We start from the raw sequence: 10,945 nt of genomic DNA, 5'->3' as shown, positions 1-10,945 counted from the left end.
CTACTTATTATATATATATATATATATATATATATATATGTCTATAGAAATAAGAAAATGTTAATCTTTCACCAGAAAAATATATTTTCGTGTTTTCAACAAGATTCATATTTTCTTCTTTGCATTATGATTCTCTTTATAATATAAGAACAAGAAAATAAAAATAGAGAGAAAAGAAAAAGGAAAAAAACTATATAAATTTATCATTTATGTATTATTTGTGGTCAATTATTTATTTTGTAGTATACAGGATCCATAAAAATAGATCATATGTCGAGAATCTAACGTGTATGCAACTATAATTTAGTTTGATAACATCTAGTCATCTAAAAGTCCAAAAAGGTAGTGTCAATAATTTCGTGGTGGTTAGAGTTTTACATCAATATCATTTCAAGATTCGACTTTTCACTTGTACATTTGATTGTATATAGCTCGAAATTGTATTCAATACATATGTATATTTTGATGATTGTATATTACATCAATTTTCAATACATATGTACATCTATGAGAAATCATATTCACAAGAACTATTTTATGAATTAAATTAAATTAAGTAAGATGAAAATAGAGAGAATAAGAAAATAAAATATAATTAATGGTCTTTTAAAAGATGAGGATTTTAATGTAATATGTAAATCAATTGAGTCAATCATATATTTTAATGTAATATATTTTAGAACCAATCATCTTTGATAAATCTCTTCTTCAGGGGCTTCAATACATGATTTCTTCCTGCTTCTTAAGACTAATGTGTTTTCTTGGGGTTTTGTCTGTGTCTTTTGTTTAAGGATTCGTTTCTTTTCGGGTTTACATTTTCTGTTATGTGTTGCTATCCTTTGTTTTCGCTTTATGTTTTCGGGATTTCTTATCGTTTTTCGGCTTTGTTTCCTTTGTTGGAGCTTTAGATTCTGGAGATATTTTTGTTTTCCGTCGGCTTAAGCTGTATTTCACAATGTATCTTTTAAATTTTATTAATATTATCAGATGACAAAAAAAAAAAACCAATAGGCCATGTTCTCTGTGGTTTCAGTTCATGACCTCAGGCTTTTGTACTAAAAAACTGACCTAATCGTTTGTGCTAATGTTGTTGTAATATTACCATTCTTGTATTCTAATTTAAAAGTATAACTCGCATGTTGTACATGTCGACACGACAGACACTAACTTGGCACCACTAAAATCTGATCCTCATCTCCATTTTTTTTAATTCCATTTTCTTAGCAAAAAAGAACTTTTTATTCCATTTATCAGTTTTGTTGTTGTAATCTTTCGAGATTTATATTCTTCAAGAAGTTAAACTACACGAAGAACTTACCAAGGACGTACGACTCTCGACATATGCAAAACATCCCAATGGGTACCCATTGAATGGTATCAGAGTTAAGAAAAAGAAAAACTTCACTATATCATGAGAACATATTTTACTAACACAGTACTATATGATTAGCCAAACAATGTAATATGAATCATGAATTACAAAGACGAATTGTGATATGGAGAAAAGTACTCTTTCATTTCCAAATATATATGAGTATATTTTTTCCTATTAATTTATGATTTTTGACCCCATCAATCTGAATTCAGTACATATCTTTGCACCCACTGTTATGTTTTTTTTTTCATTTTCATTTAACAAATTTTTTATAGGTTAATTCATAATTTAAAAGTAATCTATAATATTCATTTCAAGTATATATTTGGTTCTTGTAAATGGCATTGAGCTTTTCTTTTCTCATAGATATATTTTGTTTTATCTAAAAGAGGAACATTAAAATTTAAATAAATAAATATTTGGAGAGAAAAACATTCATGACACTTTTCCATACCAATGTTTCCAAAAAAAGGAATGAATGAATAATACCCTTTTTACCAATTTATATAAATGATATTAGTATTTGTGACAATTATAATAATTTATGTTAATTATTTTTATCACTTGTGAATATTTGATGTTAAATGCATGCTCAATTCTTGTAAAAGTGATTTTAATAATTGTATCATTTATAATAAATAATTTAATATTTAAATCATTAAAATGTTTGATTTGAAATATTACCACCACTTGAATGTAATTAATGTTAAATTAACTAGATAATTTAATAATTTAAGAATTGACTTAACTTCTTAAGGGACCACTAAGCTTTAGATATGGTTATTTATAGACTTGGTTGCTTATAAATCCCTCCTTATCCCTCCTTTGACTTAGATCTTTTAAGTAGGATAAAAAATTTAGAACAATAATAAATTTAAGTAATTAGTGCCAATAAATAAAATTAGAAGTCATGTTAACAAAATACAATAGATACGGCGTTTACCTATTCTATGTAAGAAATTTATATTTTACTAACAATTTTGTTGAAATAATAAAATATAATTGAAAAATTGTATCAATCTTGTAGAATTGATGAAAAATTAGTTAATTACAACATCAATTATTTTAAATAATGCTGATTGCTAAACCTTATGTATATATTTGTTTCACTCATAAATAACTGATTCAAAAAAATTCACTTAATTTTGTGATCTAATTTAAGTGATGCAACAAATGTTGTTTTTGTAGTAGCTGTAAAATTAGAAGAAGAACTTTGAAGTTTCTACCTTCGAACTTTGAACTTGGAACTTTGAAGTTTAAACCAAAATTCTCGAGCTTCGGGAAGTAAGGCAGATACTAACATCCATAAAGTATGGCTTCTCTCTACTATAATACAAATCTATCTGACAGATAATTGTTACAAATCTTATCTCATTGCCAAGAAAGCAACTCAATGGATAATAAGTGTCAAATTCTGCACCAACATGATAATATTTTATTTGTGGAGATAACTTTCATGAGTGGAACTATGCTACCCAATAATATATATCACTATATTTTAATATATTACTGTACCTTTTAATTTCAAAACAACTATACCCATGGTATTGCACCTGCTACACAAACCACTACATATACATAATTTTTTTTTAAAAACAACATTTTATTGGTCAATCACTCTTATTCACTAAAATAGTAATAGTAAGTATATGTTTGAGGGGAAAAAAGTAATACTAGTAAGTATCTAACATTTTTGAATTTGTAATTATTATACAGTTATATTAATAAATGACGGTGTAATAAAAAAAATTCCACCACTATTTTGAACGTGGCAACACCAGTACATTTACAGATTTTATTTAGAAATGTTTTATTACCATCAGTCGTACTTTAAAAATGTTAATCGTAATTTATTTATTTTTTACTTTAGGAAAACAAATCCACCACTACATAAATTTATGTTTCTTTGTAGAAAGACAAACAAAAATGTTCTCTCACCCCAAGACTTGGCATCACTATTTGTCATGGGCTGAACTGTGGTAAAACTCTTAGATGAGTTAAATGGTTCGGTCGTATTCTCAAAGTTGGATTTACAAGCAGGCTATCATCAAATACGAATGAAAGAGGAAGATGTTGCTAAAACAACATATAGGACCCATGACGTTCATTATATCTAGCCAATTTTATAAGTCAACTGATAAATAAAGCACTTAAAGTTTATGTTACATGTAAAATCCAGCGGTATAAGCAAAACCGCTTATCTATTGGCAATAAACAATTTTAAATTTAGTTCCACCAATAATAAACATTTTAACTTACGAAAATTTACACAATTTTCTATATTTCCCTCATATGCAAAGATGGAAAATAAACAATTTCTTTCCTCTAGAGTATAATAGTCAAATTAAATTTAATAAATTTCGTGTTCTATTAATATTTTTTAAAAATTAATTAGTTCAAAAGCTAAATACTTTATTTAGCTTACTACTAAAAAAAATTAAACATGTGTATTTATCTTATTTAAATTTTATATATTTATATTTAATACTCAAAGGGTTAAAGTACATAAATAGTACTGTATTTTGCTGTACTAATACAATTAAAACATTTTATTATGTACTATTTATTATGTATTAATCGTATATATCTTGCAATTTTTATATATATACAGTAGTTAAATCGTACTGTATCATAATTGTTTTTTCTCATACCGCTAAATACTCTATTATTATTCGGATCCTAAATAAATAAAAAAAGTTCAAAAATGTTTCTTAATTCTGATTCTGTCGAGAAAAAATAAGTTGAAAATACTTTCTAAACAAATAGAACCTTTTACCTCACAAATGTTTTTGCCCCGGATTTGTTTTCTACCTAATTTTTAGAATCAATGTTATGAGCTTTGTGTACGTACGTCTAGTTTATTTGTTTGTCAAAGGAAACCAAAAAGCATGAGAGAGTACATACAGAATCGATGTTAAATTGTTAGCATCTTTTTAGCTATATTTATATAATAATTCTATCAATCTCATTACAGAAAAAGAAGCTGAAATAACATTATTACTATTTTTAGTGCATCTTCTGATTGCATATTTACTTTTTGTACGAAATTAAATATCATCAAATATATAAAAAGGTGAAGGAATTTCTAGAAGGATTGACACCTCATCATCTTTTAATTATTATTTTTTATTTTACTTTATATAATTTTACTATTGAAATTTTTATATTAGTTACCCTTTTAATAGAAAAACAAATAGCAAAACAGTGAGGCTATATTAATATTAATTACTATCTTGACTAAATTAATAAATATAATAAACATAAATTATTATACTCTACTAAAATTGTGGATTATATATCTAAACTATCATTGGATATTTTAGCCTCAAATATATCTATCAATCATCTTATGACTAACAAAAAATATATACAAAATTATTCAAAAAACTAATGATGTAAAAATGAAGTCATTTGTTAAAAAATTAGGATAAAAATATTAAAAGGAAAAATTCCAAGTCGGCCTGCTTGGGGAGTTTTCTATCAATAATTGGCAATTTGGCATTACGTAGTCATTTCTTTTAGATTTACTCTTCGTCAATATTAAAATATTGTCAGTTGTTTAACCTCCATGGTTATATAAAATGAACAATACAGAACACTTAGATTACACAATCTTATAACATAACAAAAAAAAATGGATAAGAATAAGGACCAGAAGCGGTTTGTGCTAGTCCATGGGATCTGCCACGGCGCCTGGTGCTGGTACAAGGTGAAAACACAGCTAGAGGCTGCAGGCCACAGTGTGACCGCGGTGGATCTAGCTGCATCGGGTGTAAACACGACTAGAGTTGAAGATATTCACACTCTTAAAGATTACTGTAAACCACTTCTTGAGTATCTTAGCTCACTTGGTTCGGGTGAAGATGATAAGGTGATTCTTGTTGCTCATAGTATGGGAGGGGTCTCTGCTTCGTATGCTGCTGACATCTATCCTAGTAAGATTGCTGCTATTGTCTTCACGGCATCTTTCATGCCCGACACAACAAACCCACCTGGTTTTTTTTTCGAAAAGGTATGATTCGATTGCGTTGTTGTGGTCTCTTTTAACGTGTGATTCTAATATCTTTATGGTAACTAGCAGCTGATCACAAGCGGTCCACAAGAGAACTGGTTGGATACTGTGATTACAAAACATGATGGTCGTCCTCAAGAGTTTGCTCTTTTTGGACCAAAGTTCATGGCCAAGTGTTTGTATACCCTGTCTCCTGTCCATGTAAGACTCCACACGTCTAGTTAAACCAAAACGTGACTCAGTTTAACTTTTATTAATTGTTTCTTTGTGTTGTGCTTTAGGATCTTGAATTGGCGAAAACGTTGGTGAGGGTGAACCCGTTCACTACAACTGATCTGACAGGGACAAAAAGCTTAAGTGAGGAAGGATATGGATCCGTAACGCGTATATATATCGTATGCGGAGAGGACGTTGGGGTACCTAGGGAGTTCCAGCTTGAGATGATCAAGAACTTCCCACCAAATGAAGTAATGGAGATCAAAGATGCAGATCATATGGCAATGTTCTCTAAGCCTCAAGAACTCTCTGCTCTTCTCTTGGAGATTGCGGATAAATATGCCTAAAATGAACTTAAGATATGTGTCACTGCATTATAGTTACACAAATCAGCTTCAACCATAATTATATTAGCCAGATTTGAGTGATGTATGAGTGATTTTAAGAAAAATGTATTTTCATGTTTTCACAATTAACGATTCATATTTCATGATTTGCACACTGAGTCACTATGATTCTCTCTTATGTATTACTTAGTGTAGTATTTTTTTCTGAACGATAGAATAGAAGAGCAAGAAAGCAAAAACAGAGAGAACAAAAAAAATGATTAGAGTTTGGTAACATCTAGTCATCTACTGTAATAAAAGTCCAAAAAGTAGTGCTATTTTTGTGGTGGTTAGAGTTTTACATAGATATCATTCCAAGATTAGACTTTTCGCTTGTATTTAGCTTGAAAGATATGTAAATACAAATTTGAGCTCTTTGATCACGTAAGAGTTTGCACGCGACAAGCCACCAGAAGCATGGTGAAACCGTACAGAGGTATAGCTCAGACTATGTGTATATATAAGAGTTGAAGCAAGATGATGAAACTACAAGAATGAAATGGAGATAATGCGGTTTGTGCTTGTACATGCGGTCTGCCACGGAGCGTGGAGTTGGTACAAGGTGAAAACACAGCTAGAAGCTGCAGGTCACTGTGTGACTGCAGTGGATCTGGCTGCATCAGGTCGAAACATGACCAGGTTGGAAGATGTTCAGACATTGATGGATTACTCCAAACCGTTACTTGAGTATCTGAGCTCTCTTGGTCAAGATGACGAGAAGGTGATTCTTGTTGCGCATAGCATGGGAGGAATACCCGCTGCACTTGCTGCCGACATCTTCCCTTGTAAGATTGCTGCTATGGTATTTGTGGCAGCTTTCATGCCGGACACAAGAAACCCACCTGCTTACGTTTTCGAAAAGGTATGATTTTGATATAGAACATGATGATTTGGCTGCACGGTATGGTCGCTTTTGAGTGTTGTATTCTGATATGCGATTGAAATCTCCAGCTGATGAGAAGCACTCCGCGAGAGGAATGGTTGGACACCCTGTTTGGGAGGTACGGGAATCCAGAATGTCCTCTAGAGTCTATTCTTTTGGGACCAAAGTTCATGGCCAAGAAAGTGTATCAACAGTCTCCGGTAGAAGTAAGACTCCAAGCCTAATCATACCTTATTCTAACAAATGAGATTGCTAGTAACCAGTCAATCTTTTTCTATTCTCTGTTCTCAACGGTTAGGATCTTGTATTGGCGAAATTGTTGGTAAGGGTGAACCCGGTGGTTACGACCAATCTGACAGGGACAAGAAGTTTTACTGAGGGAGGGTATGGATCGGTTACACGTATTTATATCATATGTGGAGAGGATAATATATTACCTGAGGAATACCAACGTTGGATGATCAGTAACTTTCAAGTGAAAGAAGTAATGGAGATCCAAGATGCAGATCATATGGCAATGTCTTCCAGGCCTAAAGAACTATGTGCTCTTCTCTTGGAGATTGCAGATGAATACGCCTAAGTAAACCTGAGATTGTCACTGCAAATAAATAACCAACTTCAGCTTCCACCACAACAACCAACCATATGAGAATAAAGATTCATAAGAACAAACGATTAAAGATTCATGTAAGACCTGTATGCAAGAATGGTAATGAATACTGTAATGACCTTTAAAGAAATTACAAAGCGTCTTGATTTCATGAAAAGAAAGATGCTTCTATCTAAATCTATACGGTATCAGAGCCTTCAAGCCTACCAATGCAAATGTACGAGGTTTTGATGCACTTAAGTGTTTGCTGCAGAAGGTTAGAATTTATTGCTTTCGATGGTTGAAACAAATAAATAAAAAAACTAATGGTCAATATAGTGTCTGGTTTAGAATTCTAATAGATGTCAGACAATGACCAAAATCTATTAGTCACCATCCAAATAGTAAATGCGGGAAACTTAATAATTTATAAGTGTTGAACCACAAGATGCTGAAAGTAAAAAAGATAATGGAGAAGAACAACCAGAAAAGGTTTGTGCTCGTCCATGGCCTGTGCCACGGTGCGTGGACTTGGTACAAGGTGACAGCACTGCTGGAGGCTGCAGGTCACTGTGTGACTGCAGTGGATCTGGCTGCATCGGGTATAGACATGACTAGACTGGAAGAGATTCAAACTCTGAAGGATTACAGCAAACCATTACTTGAGTTTATGAGTTCTCTTGGTCCGGATGACGACAAGGTGATTCTTGTTGCGCATAGTATGGGAGGACTACCAGCTGCACTTGCTGCTGACATATTTCATTGTAAGATTGCTGCTGTTGTCTTCTTGACAGCTTTCATGCCGGACACAAGAAATCTACCTGCTTATGTTTATGAAAAGGTACGATGATTCGATTGCATAGTCTGATCTCTTCATATTGATTTCTGATATCTGCCTGAAAATCATCAGCTGATCAGAAGTGATCCACAAGAAGAATCGTTGGATACTGTGTTTGGAACCTACGGGACACCTGATCGCCCTCTAGAGTTTGTTCTTTTCGGACCAAAATCCATGGCCAGGGATTTGTATCAACTCTCTCCGGTCCAAGTAAGACTCCTACTTAAAACCCAAATGAGATTTGCTTGTAACCTCAGTCAACTTTTTAATTGATGATTGTTGTGGCGGATTAGGATCTTGAATTAGCAAAAATGTTGGTGAGGGTAAACCCGACCGTCACAAACAATCTGGCAGGGACAAGAAGCTTCAGTGAGGAAGGGTATGGATCCGTTACACGTATATATATCATCTGTGGAGAGGACCGCGCGGTAACCGAGGATTACCAGCGCTGGATGATCAAGAACTTTCCAGTAAAAGAAGTAATGGAGATCAAAGATGCAGATCATATGGCAATGTTCTCCAAGCCTCAAGAACTCTGTACTCGTCTTTTGGAGATTGCAGATAAATATGCCTAAATGAATCTGAGATCTTCACTGCATCACAGTTACAAAATTCAACTTCACGACTACACTAAGCGAGATGAGAGTGATATGGGTGAGTACACTCTATATGTATAAGACATAACCAAATAATATTATTTGTAAGAATGGTTATATAAATAAGAATGTAAGAAGAGGATAACACACTACCTGAAAATTTCCAGCATCGTATTAATGTAGATCATATGCCTATAAACCTGCATTTATAAGTATATTACTATGAACTTCAGCTTCTATCAAAAAATTAAAAAAAAAGTTAGTCGTGATCTGCTATATGTAGACAAGCTGAAAATGCATACTAGAAGAATGTTTAGCAGTACGAATATGATTTTGTTTAAGAAGGTTTCATGGGTTCATATAATCATAGCTAGATCTTATAGTCAATACTAAGTAAAAACAAATGGTCAGTAAAATATTAGTGAACCATTCTCTATATCTTCTATTACCAGAGAAACTAGTTACAAGAATAGATGAACAAAGAGGCTAAAAAGAGAAGGCAAATAACCATGAGTGGTATGTGCTTGCCGTGGATTCTGCTAGGGTGTGTGAAGTTACAACTTGAAGCTTCATGGAGAAAGGGTGGAGACTGGTCGCGTTTGTTATATTGTATGCAAATATGATAATGTGTGCCCAAGGATTTTAAACATAGAAGGATTATGAACAAGAATATTAAGGAGGTTGAAGAAGTGATGGGGGATCAAAGATCCAATGTATCAAAGCCTCAATAATTCTTGTCATCATCTCGTTTAAAGATAGCAGGTAAATATTGCCTAAATATATATAGGATCCTCACTGGTGTTGTTTATATTAATAAGAGTTCTTATATTGAGAAATCTAAGCAGTTTTTCACCCAAACTAACTAAGCCGATCAACTAATCTTTTATAATCTCTCGTTTCAATAACTTATTCCTGCCTATACTATGACCACTTCTAACCTGTGAAGGTCACTGAAACAATCACCACGAACGCTAACACGCCAACAAATGACCTCAGATGGAGTCTTCAGTTCCACCAACAAAAGATGTATCTGGATTTAATACAATTGAACATGTTCTAAAATGGATCTTTCTAAACGTTCAGACTTTATTTCATACTATAGCTGAAATGAGAAATCTAACAATCAATGTAGTGTTGTTTTAGCATTCTCTAGATCTCAGAGAACGACCAAAAACTAACAGTCAATATACAAAGAGTATTTGGGAAACTTACCGTATGTATGCAAGTGTTGAACCAAGATGTTGAGAGTAAGAAAGGCAATTGAGAAGAAGAACCAGAAACAGTTTGTGCTTGTCCATGGCGTGTGCCACGGCGCATGGACTTGGTACAAGGTGAAAGCGCAGCTGGAGGTTGCAAGTAACTGTGTGACAGCAGTGGATGTGGAAGAGATTCAGACTCTGCAGGATTACTGTAAACCAATCATATGTCAATGTTCTCCACACCTTTATATGCTCTTCTCCTAGAGATTGTAGAGAAATTATTGCCTAATCTGAGATTAAGAAGCGAAAGATAAACACTAATAAGAAAACTGTATTACATTAAGAAGCAGTCATATCATTATAAAGGAACGAACTTTAAGCTCTACATTGCGCCAACATCACCATATATAACCAATATCGCAGAGTGATTTCTAAATGTGACCACCATCAAACTCCAACGCTTCACTAGATACAGAAGTATTGTTTCTCATATAGATTCAAGAAAGGACAAAACTTTTCCATTAATCTACTATCAAAACAACTTCAAGCACTGAACCAATAAAACTATGAAATCTAGGCTAACGAGGCAAAACAAAGTAAACATACTCAAATCTAAAGCAGGTGCTTTTGAGAATCCAAGTCAAGATACGGCCAATTTAGAGAAGGGGATTATGCTCTGTGGCTGAAACGACTGTAAAGTTTATGCCTTTTCTTCGAAAGAGACGACATTTCTGGGTTTTTGTTGCCGGCGAGTTGAGGAGGAAACCATTAACGACGACCCTAAAGAGGGAGAAAGATCAAAGAGACATTGTTTAAACCGGACCAGACCGACGAAACCGGTTTGAGTTGTA

The 10,945-nt window shown here is 33.0% G+C and overlaps 3 protein-coding genes and 1 long non-coding RNA gene across 6 annotated transcripts; 3 read left to right on the top strand and 1 right to left on the bottom strand.

Annotated features, from left to right (window-relative positions):
- The first annotated feature begins 4,980 nt into the window (after nucleotides 1–4,980).
- LOC17890078 (methylesterase 7) lies at nucleotides 4,981–6,109 on the top strand. Its single transcript, XM_006294749.2, has 3 exons — nucleotides 4,981–5,387; nucleotides 5,457–5,588; nucleotides 5,669–6,109. Exons 1-3 carry the CDS (start codon nucleotides 5,010–5,012, stop codon nucleotides 5,948–5,950), a joined length of 792 nt encoding a protein of 263 aa, XP_006294811.1. The 5' UTR covers nucleotides 4,981–5,009; the 3' UTR covers nucleotides 5,951–6,109.
- A 364-nt stretch (nucleotides 6,110–6,473) lies between these two features.
- LOC17888469 (putative methylesterase 19) lies at nucleotides 6,474–7,631 on the top strand. Its single transcript, XM_023784929.1, has 3 exons — nucleotides 6,474–6,851; nucleotides 6,941–7,078; nucleotides 7,171–7,631. The coding sequence occupies exons 1-3, from the start codon at nucleotides 6,489–6,491 to the stop codon at nucleotides 7,450–7,452; spliced, it is 783 nt and encodes a 260-aa protein (XP_023640697.1). The 5' UTR covers nucleotides 6,474–6,488; the 3' UTR covers nucleotides 7,453–7,631.
- Nucleotides 7,632–7,755: 124 nt separating this feature from the next.
- Nucleotides 7,756–9,090, top strand: LOC17889393 (methylesterase 4). Its single transcript, XM_023784927.1, has 3 exons — nucleotides 7,756–8,302; nucleotides 8,372–8,509; nucleotides 8,593–9,090. Exons 1-3 carry the CDS (start codon nucleotides 7,910–7,912, stop codon nucleotides 8,872–8,874), a joined length of 813 nt encoding a protein of 270 aa, XP_023640695.1. The 5' UTR covers nucleotides 7,756–7,909; the 3' UTR covers nucleotides 8,875–9,090.
- On the bottom strand, nucleotides 8,796–10,866 carry LOC111831169. Of its 3 annotated transcripts, none has more exons than XR_002834392.1 (5): nucleotides 10,701–10,866; nucleotides 10,108–10,384; nucleotides 9,404–9,925; nucleotides 9,049–9,095; nucleotides 8,796–8,892 (listed from the first exon to the last, which is right to left on the bottom strand). It is a non-coding gene; the product is annotated as an uncharacterized LOC111831169 (long non-coding RNA). The 3 variants fall into 3 exon arrangements; XR_002834393.1 differs by having other exon boundaries at nucleotides 9,834–9,925; nucleotides 10,701–10,865; XR_002834391.1 differs by lacking the exon at nucleotides 9,404–9,925 and having other exon boundaries at nucleotides 10,701–10,864.
- Nucleotides 10,867–10,945: the final 79 nt, after the last annotated feature.

This window comes from Capsella rubella, unplaced genomic scaffold (assembly GCF_000375325.1).
Source record: "Capsella rubella cultivar Monte Gargano unplaced genomic scaffold, Caprub1_0 scaffold_4, whole genome shotgun sequence".
In the NCBI taxonomy this organism is placed as follows: domain Eukaryota; kingdom Viridiplantae; phylum Streptophyta; class Magnoliopsida; order Brassicales; family Brassicaceae; genus Capsella; species Capsella rubella.
The sequence above is the reverse complement of the archived record's forward strand: the minus strand, read 5'-3'. Positions and strand labels throughout refer to the sequence as shown.